Source organism: Lepidochelys kempii, chromosome 2 (assembly GCF_965140265.1).
Source record: "Lepidochelys kempii isolate rLepKem1 chromosome 2, rLepKem1.hap2, whole genome shotgun sequence".
Classification (NCBI taxonomy): Eukaryota; Metazoa; Chordata; order Testudines; family Cheloniidae; genus Lepidochelys; species Lepidochelys kempii.
Window position 1 is genome coordinate 1643868 of NC_133257.1, and position 14770 is coordinate 1658637.

General features: G+C 63.8%; 1 protein-coding gene across 1 annotated transcript in view; it reads right to left on the minus strand.

The window, feature by feature from the left end:
* Positions 1 to 10552, minus strand: part of LOC140907954 (5-oxoprolinase-like) — an 11460-nt gene extending 908 nt beyond the window's left edge. The window contains exons 1-7 of the mRNA XM_073335042.1: positions 6830 to 10552; positions 5698 to 5889; positions 2299 to 2413; positions 1895 to 2018; positions 1370 to 1565; positions 796 to 961; positions 391 to 529 (exon numbers count right to left, since the gene is read on the minus strand). Of these exons, the coding sequence (XP_073191143.1) occupies positions 391 to 529; positions 796 to 961; positions 1370 to 1565; positions 1895 to 2018; positions 2299 to 2413; positions 5698 to 5889; positions 6830 to 7945 (2048 nt within the window). The 5' untranslated portion in view covers positions 7946 to 10552. The remainder of the gene's footprint in view (positions 1 to 390; positions 530 to 795; positions 962 to 1369; positions 1566 to 1894; positions 2019 to 2298; positions 2414 to 5697; positions 5890 to 6829) is intronic.
* Between the last annotated feature and the right edge of the window lie 4218 nt (positions 10553 to 14770).

Genomic DNA, 14770 nt, shown 5'->3' on the forward strand with positions numbered 1-14770 from the left:
ATGCTGAAGCTCAGACAAGCACAGCCCCTCGGGCCAGGAACGTCAGAGCGCAAGGCCCAAACAGTCCCTTGAGCAGCAGGCAAAGCACCCCCAGAGCCAGCCCACAGTGCCCTTGCCATTCGGCTCCCAGCCCCAACCCCGCGCTCGGGGGCCCTCTCCCGGCCCACAAGCAGGACTGGGGCTGCTAGGCCTGGAGTGGGTGCCACTGAGGGCTGTGGGAGGCTCACCCCCTTTGTAAGGGGAGTCAGGGGGCCACAGCAGCAGGACTGGCTGTTCGAGCCCCCCCAAGCCAGCCAGGGTCCCTGAACCCCACCGCTGGGGGAAGGCTCCCCAGGAGCGGCAGGCCAGGGAAGGGGCTGTGCGGGGGCACGGCCGCAGGCAGGCACCCACCGGAAGAAGAGCATGGAGCCGCCGCCGGCCGCCACGGTGTTGATGTCCAGCTGGGGGGCCTGGATGCTGATCCCAGCTGTGGTCGCCTCGAAGACATGCTCGTACTCGCCAGCGTAGCGGCTGACATCCGTCGAGGTGCCTGCGGGAGTCACAGCTCAGCCGCTTGCCCCAGGCCCCAGCCAGGGCCTGGCTCCGAGCTGGCTCCATGCAGCCGGCTCCGTCCCCAGGGCCTGCAGCCTGCCCGGGGCAGGGCAACATCCCAGCTTCCCCGCCCGCCCTCCCAGCGCCGGGCCTCACCTGCCCTGGGGGAGTCCATCTGGGGGAGCCAGCATCCCCCTGCCATGTGCAAAGGAGCTCAGACCCTCCCCAGTCACAGGGAGAGACCCCCCTGCATGCCGCACCCACCTCCCATGTCAAAGCCGATCACAGGCTGCCTGTCCTCCTGGTTGTAGGTGGTGATCGCGTAGCCCACAACGCCGCCAGCGGGGCCAGACAGGATGGCCCGGGAGCCACTGAACTGCCCCATGGGGGTCAGGCCCCCGTCGGAGCGCATGAAGAGCACCTGGGTGTCCTGCAGAGGGAGCCAGAGAGAGCAGGTGAGCCTGGAGCCAGGTGGGATGAGGGGCCCTGCATGGACCGAGGGCAGGAGGCAGAACGGGAACCAGGGTCCCCAGCCAGGTTCACAAGGCCAGCAGAACCGGGACGGGCCCTGGGACAGAGGCTGGAGCCAGGTGAGGGGCTCTGGGACGTGCCCCAGGCAGGGAGAGGGCCCTGGCATGGGGACACGGACCAGGCACAGAAGAGGGGAGCAGAGGAGTCCATGTGGCGGAGCGGGGGTGGCCGTGTGGGGAGGCGAGAAGAGCCACGTCTGCCTGGGTCAGTGGGGCAGCGCCAGGGGGCTGTTCAGGGCAACGCCCGCCCAGCCGCTGGGGCAATCAGGGCATGGCAGGCCCTGGAGGCGATGTGCCGTCATGCTCACCTGGAGTTGCTGGGTGAAGCTGGCGCAGAAGCCATCGAGGTAGCGGCGAATGCAGGGGGTCAGGTAGGCATCGGCACAGGCGGTGTACCCGCGTGGCACCACCCGCACCATGGGCATCACCGAGGATGACAGAGACACGTGCTGGAAGCCCAGCTCCTGGGCCAGTGCCCCCACTTGCTGCTCATGGGCTGGCCAGCTGCCAGGGAGAAAGAGAAGAGTCAGGGGACTGGGGAGAGCCGTGGGGCCGGGGCTGCCCCAGCCATACGGCAATCAGCGGGGCGCCAGTTTCCCCAGAGCAAGGCACCCGCACCCAAAGCCAGACAGGAGAGTCCCCAGCCCCCTGGGGCAGGGCCATGCGAGCAGCTGAGCAGGGGCGCTGGTGGGCACCAAGCCGGGTGCGGTGCCCAGCGTGGGGGTGCACCAGGCTGACCTGTTCCCCAGGTTTTGGAGGTGCAGGCTCCAGCCCCGACTGGCTCTGAGCACCGCGAGTGGGGTGGGGCCCAGCGCCCCCCCGGAGGAACTCACGCATAGGAGTGCAGGAGCACCACGGCCAGGCTCCGGATCCCCTGCGTCAACAGCCGCTGCAGGTCTCTCCGCAGCGCGGCCAGGTCCACGGGGCGCTGCACCACCAGCGAATCCCCCACCACGCCTGGGGAGGGGATGGAGCCACGGTAGAGGGGCCCACGCCCGCAAACCGCATCCCCAATCCTGCTTCCCCCCCACCCCCCCGCAGAGGCCATGGGGCAGAGAGCAGGGCAATGTGGGGAGGGGACTGGCTGAGGACAGAGAGCGGGGGGGAGGGGAGGGGTAATTGGGGAGACACCAAAGGGACACGAGCTGAACCCCCTCCATGGCGCTGCTCTGGGTACGCAGCGGGCCGGGTCCAGCCGGCCCTGACCTCCCCCCTCTGCCTGGCTCCAAACACCAACCTGGGAGCACCTGGCTGGGGTCGGCCCCGGGGAGCTGGCAGCTGGCGTGGTGCAGGATCAGCCGCTCGTCCACCTCGACCACCTCCTCATACAGCACCTCGGGCATTGCCACCTCCTGGGGACCCGACAGAGGGGCCTGGTCACTGCCAGGCTGGGGGGCTGGAGTGTGGAGATCAGCCCTAGGGCAGGGCCAGTCGCACGCGCCCCCGCATGGTCTGGGGCAGACCCAGGGATTGGCTCTTGTCCCGCCCACCCCCAGGTGGCCGCCAGGGCGAAGTGGCTGGGGGGCTGATCCTCCCCCGCCTTGCTGCAGTTCACTCCATCACTTCTGATCCCCTGCTGCCACCCCCCACCCCTCTAACCCTCGGGGGCTGGGGGGGTGCATTGGGGTCCCCGCTCCCGGTGTGAGGCTGCTGTCTGTGCAGCCCCACCCGCCACGTCCTGCCGCACCCCACTGACCCAGGTCTCTCTGCGCTGCCCCAGCTCCCCACAACTCCCGCCCACTGGGGTGGGCTCCCTGCCCACCACCCGCCCGCCCCAGGAGAGGGGCCAAGCCCCAGGCCCTGCTCCCGCCAGGACTCTCTGACTCAGCCCAGCCCCTGGCCTGTGAGGCCCCCGGTTCAGCCTCAGTAGCCTCATTTCCTCCCCTCTTCCAGGTGGTCCTGGAGGCGCCTCCCGCCCCCCAAACCCGGCTCCTTGCTGCAGTCAATCAGGGCCCCACCAGGAACGGCTGTGCAGGGCTCCGGGACTCTGATCGCTCTCTCCCAACACAGCGTCCCAGGGCACTGTCACACCTGGGTGAGCAAACTACAGCCCAGCCCACAAGACCCTCTGTGACGAAGCGGGACTGTTCTTAATGTTTCCTCTGAATAGTGTGGGGGTGCCTCAGTTTCCCCTACGCAGTTCTTAAGTATCTAGGGGGTGGGATAAGGGTGTATGATCACTGCAGAGCCCTAGAGGGCAGGTGTCCACAGGGGTCTGGACACAGAGAATGGCCGACACCCTGTTTCCTGGCAACTGATGGCCTGGCCCTTCCCCCCTGCAAGGTGAGAGCTAAAGGGTTGGAGAACAAAGGAATCCGGTGACCTCCTGGCCCGGGAAAGGGACAAAGCCCAGGGGAGGAGAGGCTGGAGGGAGTTTCAGTTTGGGGCTGGCCAGGACATGGAGTGAAGTGCAGGCGTGGTTGTCTGGCTCACTGCCCCCCAAAATGGACCCAGCTGAGGGGTCCTGTTCTCTGCACCTACAAGCTCTGTGTTAGACCATGTTCCTGTCGTCTAATAAACCTCCTTTTTACTGGCTGGCTGAGAGTCACGTCTGACTGCAGAGTTGGGGGTCAGGACCCTCTGGCTTCCCCAGGACCCCACCTGAGCGGACTCGCTGTGGGATGCGCATGGAGGGGCAGAGGAGGCTGAATGCTCCGAGGTCAGACCCAGGAAGGGGGAAGCCGGTTGAGCTCTGTGTCCTGAAGACAGGCTGCTCCCAGAGAGGAGACCTCCCCAGAGTCCTGCTGGCTTCATAGGGAGCAGTTCCAGAGCATCACCCGGGGACGCCGGGACACCCTCCTGCCCGGCCCCTGAGCTCCTGGCCTGGGAAGCTATCCCTGGCCCCTCCCCTGCTGTTCCCCCTTCCTCAGCCTCAGCTCACTAGGCCACCGTCGCGATGCTCTGGGAGGGGGGTGGCGAGCTCCTGGGGCAGTGCAGCTGCAGAGCCCGGCCTGACCCGGTGTGTGCTGTGCGGCCTGGCTGCCTGACCTGGTCTCTGTGCGGCACGGTCAGTGGCTAGCTCCAGACGGGCGGCGTGGCTGCCTGTCCTAGTGCTCTGGGCGGCGCGGTGAGGGGGCAGAGAGCGGGGGGTTGAATAGAGGGCAGGGGAGGTCGGGGTGGTGGGCAGGGGTGTGATAGGGGTCAGAACAGTCAGAGGGCAGGGAACAGAGGGGTTGAATGGGGGCAGGGGTCCCAGGGGTAGGCAGTCAGGAAGGAGAGGGGGGGTTGAACGGGCGGCGGGGGCATTCAGGGGCGGGGGTTCTGGGGGCAGTCAGGGGACAGGGAGGGGTGGATGGGGCAGGGGTCCCGGAGGGGTGGGCGTCAGGGGACAGAGAATGCGGGGGTTGGATGGGGCAGGAGTCCTGGGGGGGGCCATCAGGGGGCGAGAAGCAAGGGGGGTTGGATAGGTGGCAGGAGCCGGGCCACGCCTGGCTGTTTGGGGAGGCACAGTCTCCCCTATCTGGCCCTCCATACAATTTCTTGAAACCCGATGCGGCCCTCAGGCCAAAAAGTTTGCCCACCCCTGGTTTAACCCCTCTTGCCCCAGAGAGGCTAAAGGCACATCTACACAGCAAAACACCCGCGGCACCATCTCAGGACCTGGGGCAGCTGCCTTGGGCCGCACTATGCCTGCTCGGGCTGCAGCCAGGCCCTGAGACCCAGCAGAGGTGGGACAGGGGGGTCTCGATTCCTAGCCTTCAGCCCAAGGCCAAACGTCTACACTGTGTGGGGAGCCCGGGGGCCCGAGTCAGCTGACCAGCACCAAGGCTTGCTGCCGCGGCTGTGTTTGCTGTTGGCTGTGTTTGCTGTGTGGACGTACCCAAAGGGAGGCACATCAGGAGGAAGTCAGTGGCTTAGTCTAGACCCTCCCATCTAGAACAGACACCAGAGCCGACAGCCAGGACACACCCGCCCTGCCCCCCCACCCCCACCCCCACCCCTGGGTGCTCAGTGAGGGAGGCGCCTGGACTGGGGCTCTCTGGGATGCATCGGATGCAGTGAGCTGTAGCTCATAAAAGCTGATGCTCAGATAAATTGGTTAGTCTCTAAGGTGCCACAAGTCCTCCTCTTCTTTTTCCAGGGATTAAAGGCTCAATCCAGGCCATGTACAAAGTGCAGGGGAGCCTCAGGGGAAAGCCACTGCCAGCAAGAGTTGGGAGGGTCTGTGGGGAGGGATGGAGCAGCCGCAGCTGCCACGTGGCCCCACAGCCAGCCAAGTGCAGAGAAAGGGGGGCGGGTACTGCAGCCAGAGATTAGCTAAGGAATCCAGTCCAGGCTTCTTCCAAACAATGGGCCCCTTGCACTGGGTTCCCAAGGACATCCTCTGGGTCAGTGGACAGGGCCCTCCCGAAGGGCGACTCCCCCAGGGCCTCACGTGCTGGATTCAGGTGCAGCACATACCCCGCCCTGCCCGGCTGCCCCTGGCATGTGGGAAAGGGGCCCTGAGGGCAGTGGGGGGCTGGTTTACTCAGAGACAGAGCATGCAGGAGAATCCTGCCCAGATTCCAGATGCTCCTGGACCCAGGAGCTCCTTGCCCTGGCCACACTTGGCACCCAAGGCCATACAAAGTCATGTCAGCAGTAGCAGCCTGGCCCAGGAGAGGCACACAGACAGGAGGCAGGGCTGGGGACTCACCAGATCAAAGATTCTGGGCCGAGCCTGGTTGCCGATGTGCAGGAGATCCCGGAAGCCCTTGGTGATCAGCAGGGCAATCCGCTCCCCCTTGCGCTCCAGCAGGGCGTTGGTGGCCACCGTGGTCCCCATGCGGATCCACTCTATCTGCGATGTGTCCAGGGGGCGGTCGCAGGGAAAGGGAATGCCGCATTCCTGGGGGAAGCTCCTGTCACTGTGGGGCACTCTCCTCCCACAGCCAGTAACACCCCTCCATGGAGCTCAGATCATCTCATGCCCATGAGCCCAGGAGAAGGGAGTCACTGTCCCCAGAGTGCTGATGGGGAAATTGAGGCTCAGAGGGGAAGGAACTGGTTCAAGGTGATCCAGCGAGCCAGTGGAAGAGCTGGAAACACCCCAGGAGCCTGGCTTCCCAGCCCAGGGCTCTAACCTTGGGGGCCCTTCATGAGCCATGACCCAGCACAACCAAGGTCTCCCCTCCCTCAGGCAAAGCCAGGCCAGGCAGCACCCCCTTAGGGAGAACAGGGGGTGCTGGGGCCCCACCATGACAGATCTGTCAGGAGAGCGCCTCCCGCAGGGTGTCACACACCGCGCCCCCTTCCTGCATCAAACCCAGCTGGGCCAGGGAGAAACGGCCACCCCCTCCCAGATGGGCCAGGCTCACTCTGCGGGGCCAGAGCCACAGGCAGGATGCGGGCTGCCTGGATGCTGCTGCGATCCTGGCAGCGGGACGTGCAAGAGACAGACAGGGCGAGAGGCTGCCCAGTCTGCTCCGGGCTATTGGGGCCAATTTGGCTGCCGCCGGGGGCAGGATGCTGGTCAGACGGCGCCCGCTCCGATCTGCTGAGGTGCATTCCTGGCCTGGGCGGTGCGCTGGGCTGACCGGGGCCTCGGGGGGGAAAGGAGCCAAACGGACCGCGGGGAGTGAACGGGCCCACTGGGGTGCTCCAGCGCAGCGTCTGCGCCCCACCATGCCCCCCGGCGCCCGGGCCAGCGCATGCAGCTGCCAGCCAGGGGGCTGGGCATCTCTGCCTCCGGAGCCCCTGGGGTCAGTGCCCGCTCCTAGCCAAGACCATCCTAGGGCTGTGAACGGCTCCCCCCGGCACTGCCAGCCGCCCCGTGCCCGGCCCCTCACCTCCTGCAGGATGCGGCGGATGCCTTCCGTGGGCGCATCGCGGTAGTTGGCCGGGTCCTCGGACAGCAGCTTCATCACGCGGACGCGCCCCCCGGGGCAGCGGGCAAAGATGTCGGTGAAGGTGCCACCGCGGTCGATGGCGAACTGGAACTTGCTGGGGCTTGGCACGGCCATGGCTGGGTCCCTGCGGGGCACGGCCCGGGGGCAGCCGCAGGGGAAGTGCCGGGGTAGCCCCGGAGCCAGAGGGCCGGGCAGAGGAGAAGGAGCCGCGGGGGCACCGCACGAGCCCTGGGGTGAGCGGCCGGGTCCGGCTCCCGGTCCCCGGCTTAGCCCGGCCCAGCGCCGCTCCCCGCCCCCTGGTCCGCCCCTGCGCCGCCTGGCACCAGAGAGCCGCGGCGCGGGGCCGAGGGCTGGGCTCCCGGGGGGCTGGGCTGTGGCCTGGCCGGGGAGCCCAGGCGGCGGGGCTGGATGGGAAGGGGGCGAGGCTGGATGGGGGGAACCAGCGGGGGCGGCTGCGCTGCGCCCTCCGGCGGACCCGGGAGCGCCCGGGGCTCTCCCTGGGGCTTGTCTGCGCTTCGACCGCTGCGGCTGCCGAGCCCCGCTGCCGGCTCCAGCCCACGCGAGCTTCTCCGCCCGGCCTGGAGAGACTGCCCACGCCGCGAGGGGGCGCTGCGTCCCGGCCAGAATTCGCCCCTCGCTGCCCGCACGGGCTGGGCTCCGCTGCGCGACCGATTCGCGAGTGCAGCGCCGAGCGCAGGGGGCTCGCCTGGCCCCGGCCCGGGTCCCCTGCCTGAGGCCAGCCGGCGCCCGGAGCGGGTTACCGGGAGCCAGGGCAGCTGCGGGAGCGGCCCGGTCGGTGCAATGCGCTGCAGGAAACTGAGCCCGTGCAGCCCGTGTGCCAATGGGGGCCGCGGTGATCCGTGTTTGGGAGGGGGAAAGGGGCAGGAGCGGAGGGGTTTGGAGGGACATTGAGGCAGTGGGTGGAAATGGAGCACTGGTGATTGGGGTGGGGGTGCATTGGAGGGGGAGGGATGGCTGAGGATGTGCGATGAAGTGGGTTTTTTTGGTAATAATTTTGAGGCTTGTGTGTGCCTCAGTTTCCCCTGTGTGCTGCATTGTTACCTGGGGGTGGGAAACAGCTGTTTGCTCTCCAGGCAGGCGAGGAGTCACAGATGTGGGTGGCACCCAGCTGTCTGGGTCTTGTTCCCTATATCACTGGACCTTCTGAAAAGCCAGTGGCAAATCCAACTGCCAGGACATTGATACCAGCCACCAATGCCCCAGAGCAACATGGACTTCCCAGCCTCTCCTTTGGGAAGCTGAACAATAATCTCCCAGCTCAAGATCTAAGGACTGGGGAGGTGGGGGGCAAGTCATAGAATCATAGAATATCAGGGTTGGAAGGGACCTCAGGAGGTCATCTAGTCCAACCCCCTGCTCAAAACAGGACCGATCCTCAATTAAATCATCCCAGCCAGGGCTTTGTCAAGCCTGACCTCAAAATCTTCTAAGGAAGGAGATTCTACAACCTCCCTAAGTAACCTCCCTAGTCTTTCACCACCCTCATATGAAAAAGTTTTTCCTAATATCCAACCTAAATCTTCCCCACTGGAACTTGAGACCATTACTCCTCGTTCTGTCATCTGCTACCACTGAGAACAGTCTAGAGCCATCCTCTTTGGAACCCCCTTTCAGGTAGTTGAAAGCAGCTATCAAATCCCCCCTCATTCTTCTCTTCCGCAGACTAAACATCCCCAGTTCCCTCAGCCTCTCCTCATAACTCATGTGTTCCAGACCCCTAATCATTTTTGTTGCCCTCTGGTGGACTCTTTCCAATTTTTCCACATCCTTCTTGTAGTGTGGGGCCCAAAACTGGACACAGTACTCCAGATGAGGCCTCACCAATGCCGAATAGAGGGGAACGATCATGTCCCTCAATCTGCTGGCAATGCCCCTACTTATACATCCCAAAATGCCATTGGCCTTCTTGGCAACAAGGGCACACTGTTGACTCCTATCTAGCTTCTCATGCACTGTAACCCCTAGGTCCTTTTCTGCAGAACGGTCCCTAGTCTGTAGCGGTGCATGGGATTCTTCCGTCCTAAGTGCAAGACTCTGCACTTGTCCTTGTTGAACCTCATCAGATTTCTTTTGGCCCAATCCTCCAATTTGTCTAGGTCCCTCTGTATCCTATCCCTACCCTCCAGCGTATTTACCTCTCCTCCCAGTTTAGTGTCATCTGCAAACTTGCTGAGGGTGCAATCCACACCATCCTCCAGATCATTTATGAAGATATTGAACAAAACCGGCCCCAGGAACAACCCTTAGGGCACTCCACTTGATACCGGCTGCCAACTAGACATGGAGCCATTGATCACTACCCGTTGAGCCCGACAATCTAGCCAGCTTTCTATCCACCTTATAGTCCATTCATCCAGCCCATACTTCTTTAACTTGCTGGCAAGAATACTGTGGGAGACCGTGTCAAAAGCTTTGCTAAAGTCAAGGAACAACACGTCCACCGCTTTCCCCTCATCCACAGAGCCAGTTATCTCATCATAGAAGGCAATTAGATTAGTCAGGCATGATTTGCCCTTGGTGAATCCATGCTGACTGTTCCTGATCACTTTCCTCTCGTGTAAGTGCTTCAGAATTGATTCCTAGAGGACCTACTCCATGATTTTTCCAGGGACTGAGGTGAGGCTGACTGGCCTGTAGTTCCCCGGATCCTCCTCCTTCCCTTTTTTAAAGATGGGCACTACATTAGCCTTTTACCAGTCATCTAGGACTTCCTCCGATCGACATGAGTTTTCAAAGATAATGGCCAATGCCTGCAGGAAACAGTCTGGGCTCTCATCAGGAGTCTGCCAGCGGAGGTCAGACAGGGGGGCAGTCAGAACTTGAACCAAGGGTTCACTGCAGCTTGGCTGGTCTCTGGGCCAAGCAGAATGGACTATGCTCTAACCTTCAATCCTCTTGTGACAGAGTGGGAATTTTTCATAATATTTTGGATGAGTATTGTGTGTGCCTCAGTTTCCCCTATGTGCTGCATGATTAACTGGGTGGGGGGGAAAGGTTGTTTACTCTTTGCAGAGATCCAGGTGTGACTGACGCCAGGCTGTCTGAGGCCTGGCCCTATGGAGAGCCAGGAAAAGACAATGGCCACTCCAATTGCCTGGACATTTGGTACCTAGCAACTGACGACAATGGATGACCAATGCTCCGCAGGATGCCAGCCAGCTGTGATGAGCTGGAGAACAAAGGGCTGAGGAGGAGGCCAGGTGACCAGGTTTCCTGGGGAACAAGGACAAAGGACAGAGCAGGGGCCAGGTGGGGTTAAGTGCTGGGCTTCTGGACTGGGACTAGAGAAGGGTTGGAGAGCTCTGGGCTCTGGACTGACCCAGCTGAACGTTGCTGTAACCCTGGAGAGAGAGGTCAGGGACATGCTGACTTTAGGAGTGATAGTTTTACTTTGTGTAATGATCCATCCACTCCCAGTCTCTATTCAAGCCTAAATTAATTGTATCCAGTTTGCAAATTAATTCCAATTCAGCAGTCTCTCGTTGGAGTCTGTTTTTGAAGTTTTTTTGTTGAAGAATTGTCACTTTTAGGTCTGTAATCAAGTGACCAAAGAGATTGAAGTGTTCTCTGACTGGTTTATGAATGTTATAATTCTTGACATCTTTATTGTTTATTTATCCCATGTTTATTCCCTCCCCCCCCCCGTCCGGCTCCTCGGACGTTCCTGTTAACTGCTGGAAACGGCCCACCTTATCACTACAAAAGGTTTTCTCCTCTCCCCCCCCCCCCCCCCCCCCGCTCTCCTGCTGGGAATAGCTCATCTTAAGTGATCGCTCTCCTTACAGTTTTCAGAGTAACAGCCGTGTTAGTCTGTCTTTGCAAAAAGAAAAGGAGTACTTGTGGCACCTTAGAGACTAACCAATTTATTTGAGCATGAGCTTTCGTGAGCTACAGCTCACTTCATCCTTCTGCATCTGATGCATCTGATGAAGTGAGCTGTAGCTCACAAAAGCTCATGCTCAAATAAATTGGTTAGTCTCTAAGGTGCCACAAGTACTCCTTTTCTTTCTCCCTACAATGTGCATGATAATCAAGGTGGGCCATTTCCAGCACAAATCCAGGTTTTCTCACCCAACCAGCAGGAGAGTGAGTTTGTGTGTGGCGGGGGGGTTGGGTTTGTAGGAAGAGTGGTCACTTTGGATAAGCTGTTACCAGCAGGAGAGTGAGTTTGTGTGTGTGTGTTTTGGGGGGGAAGGGGGGGTGAGAAAACCTGGATTTGTGCTAGAAATGGCCCAACTTGATTATCATACACATTGTAAGGAGAGTGATCACTTTGGATAAGCTATTACCAGTAGGAGAGTGAGTCTGTGTGTGTGGTTTTTGGAAAAGTGGGGGGGGGGGGTGTGAGAAAACCTAGATTTGTGCTGGAAATGGCCCAACTTGATTATCATACACATTGTAAGGAGAGTGATCACTTTAGATAAGCTATTACCAGCAGGAGAGTGGGGTGGGAGGAGGTATTGTTTCATGGTCTCTGTGTATATAATGTCTTCTGCAGTTTCCACAGTATGCATCCGATGAAGTGAGCTGTAGCTCACGAAAGCTTATGCTCAAATAAATTGGTTAGTCTCTAAGGTGCCACAAGTCCTCCTTTTCTTTTTGCGAACTGAAAAGGAGTTTCAGATATATGTCAGTGATGAACTTTTGGCTGAGTTTAAGAAACAAATACCCCCTTCTGGCAGAAAAAGCTACTACAGTTTTGTTACAATTTTCAACAACATACTTATGCAAAAAAGCGCTTTCCTCATATGCACATTTGAAAATGAAATACAGAAACAGACTTGATGCCGAACCAGACCTGAGACTTTAAACTTTCTCCAGTGGTTCCGGACTTCCAAGAGCTATGCAGAGCAAAGCCAGCACATCCATCACACTGAGAAAATTTAAACTTAAATCCCTGGAAATACTAATTTTAGGAGGGGGTTCATGACAGGGGAACCAAGGCGCACACACAGTATTCAGAGAAAATATTAAGAACATTCCCACTTTGTCACACCCACTGTAGCTCCTTGGCAACTTCCATCACCGAACTGTGCAAGAAGGGTAAGTTAGACAGGATGGTCTGGACCGAGCAGTGCCAGAGGGCTCTGTGCACTGAAGGAGGTTCTAAATCCAGACTTCAACAAGCCCTTCCTGGTGTTCACAGGCTGGGCATGGTGCTGATGCAAGCCGATGCTAAGGGGGAGAGCCACCCAACTGTGTACCTGAGCAAGAAACTGCTCCCCACAGAGCAGAAACTATGCTAAACTAGAGGCGGCATGCCTGCCCATTGTGTGGGCTCTTAAAGCTGCAGCCGTATCTGGCTGGGCTGCACTTTCCTGTGTATGGTCCGCTCTCCTCTGAAGTGGCTGCATCAAATGAAAGGGGCAAATGCCGAGCTACTGAGATGGAGCGTGGCCTTCCAAGATTATGATATGGAAGTGGCCCATGTTAAGGGGAGTGCAAATGTTATAGCTGAGGCCTTGTCACAGAGGTCCCTGAACTTCCCCAGGTCACGCGTTATAGCGACCCTGCTAAGTCTGGTCTTGCAGGAGGAAAAGGGGCGACGGTCGAAGGGGGGAGTATTTTGCAATATTTTTATGAAGCCCGCGTGCGCTTCAGTTTCCCCGCGTGTGCCTCAGTTTCCCCCACGTGCTGCACGGCCAGGTGGAGGGGGAAAAGGGCTGTTCGCTCTCCAGGCAGACAAAGAGACGGGTGTGGGTGTCACCCGGCTATCTGGGCCTGGTCCCCAGATCAACGGAACTGAAAAGACAAGGCTAAATCCAATGGCCAGGAGACGGGCCCCGAGCAACCAACGGCCCAGAGCCCCTCCTTGGCTGGGAGCTAAACAACAGCCGCCCAGCTCAAGATCAGGGGGCTGGGGAGCGGGGCTGGGGGCTCTTGCCTGGACGCCAGCCCGGCAGACGGAGCCTGAGCGGCCGGGCTCCCTGCTGCGCGGCGGCGGCGCTTCGGCCTCGCGCCCTCGGAAGCGGCGGCTCGCAACGCGGGGCCCGGGGGCACCTGGGCCGGCACCAGCTCGCCGGGAGGTTCGCCCCTGGCCCAAGGGCCCGGCCCGGGAGCCGGCGGCAAGGCGCAGACAGCCGCGGCCCAGGCCCCGGGCGCTCCGGGCTCGCGGTCCGAGCGCGCAGCGGCGCCCCCAGCGCAACGGGGCGAACCCGCCCGAGGGGGCGCGGCGGGCCCGGGGCTCAGGCCCCCTGCGGCGCTCGCCCCACAGACCGGCCCCGGCCCCCGCCCCGCCGCCTCCCCTGGGGCCCGGGGAGACACCCAGGAGGCTCAGCGACAGCGCACAGCAGTGACGAGTCCCGCGCGGGGCAGGCCGGGAGCGGGGGGGGGGTCGGCGCGGGGCAGGCCGGGAGCGGGGGGGGGCAGGCTGTGGGCTCGGCGCGGGGCAGGCCGGGAGCGGGGGGGGTCGGCGCGGGGCAGGCCGGGAGCGGCGGGGGGGCTGTGGGGTCGGCGCGGGGCAGGCCGGGAGCGGGGGGGTCGGCGCGGGGCAGGCCGGGAGCGGGGGGGGCTGTGGGCTCGGCGCGGGGCAGGCCGGGAGCGGGGGGGAGGGCTGTGGGCTCGGCGCGGGGCAGGCCGGGAGCGGGGGGGAGGGCTGTGGGCTCGGCGCGGGGCAGGCCGGGAGCGGGCTGTGGGCTCGGCGCGGGGCAGGCCGGGAGCGGGGGGGAGGGCTGTGGGCTCGGCGCGGGGCAGGCCGGGAGCGGGGGGGAGGGCTGTGGGCTCGGCGCGGGGCAGGCCGGGAGCGGCGGGGGGGCTGTGGGCTCGGCGCGGGGCAGGCCGGGAGCGGGGGGGGCTGTGGGCTCGGCGCGGGGCAGGCCGGGAGCGGGGGGGAGGGCTGTGGGCTCGGCGCGGGGCAGGCCGGGAGCGGGGGGGAGGGCTGTGGGCTCGGCGCGGGGCAGGCCGGGAGCGGGGGGGGGTCGGCGCGGGGCAGGCCGGGAGCGGGGGGGGGCTGTGGGCTCGGCGCGGGGCAGGCCGGGAGCGGGGGGGAGGGCTGTGGGCTCGGCGCGGGGCAGGCCGGGAGCGGGCTGTGGGCTCGGCGCGGGGCAGGCCGGGAGCGGGGGGGGGGCTGTGGGCTCGGCGCGGGGCAGGCCGGGAGCGGGGGGGGGAGGGCTGTGGGCTCGGCGCGGGGCAGGCCGGGAGCGGGGGGGAGGGCTGTGGGCTCGGCGCGGGGCAGGCCGGGAGCGGCGGGGGGGCTGTGGGCTCGGCGCGGGGCAGGCCGGGAGCGGGGGGGAGGGCTGTGGGCTCGGCGCGGGGCAGGCCGGGAGCGGGGGGGGGAGGGCTGTGGGCTCGGCGCGGGGCAGGCCGGGAGCGGGGGGGGGAGGGCTGTGGGCTCGGCGCGGGGCAGGCCGGGAGCGGGGGGGGCTGTGGGCTCGGCGCGGGGCAGGCCGGGAGCGGGGGGGAGGGCTGTGGGCTCGGCGCGGGGCAGGCCGGGAGCGGGGGGGAGGGCTGTGGGCTCGGCGCGGGGCAGGCCGGGAGCGGGGGGGTCGGCGCGGGGCAGGCCGGGAGCGGGGGGGGGGTGTGGGCTCGGCGCGGGGCAGGCCGGGAGCGGGGGGGGGAGGGCTGTGGGCTCGGCGCGGGGCAGGCCGGGAGCGGGGGGGGCTGTGGGCTCGGCGCGGGGCAGGCCGGGAGCGGGGGGGGGGTCGGCGCGGGGCAGGCCGGGAGCGGGAGGGGGCAGGCTGTGGGCTCGGCGCGGGGCAGGCCGGGAGCGGGGGGGGTCGGCGCGGGGCAGGCCGGGAGCGGCGGGGGGGCTGTGGGGTCGGCGCGGGGCAGGCCGGGAGCGGGGGGGTCGGCGCGGGGCAGGCCGGGAGCGGGGGGGAGGGCTGTGGGCTCGGCGCGGGGCAGGCCGGGAGCGGGGGGGGC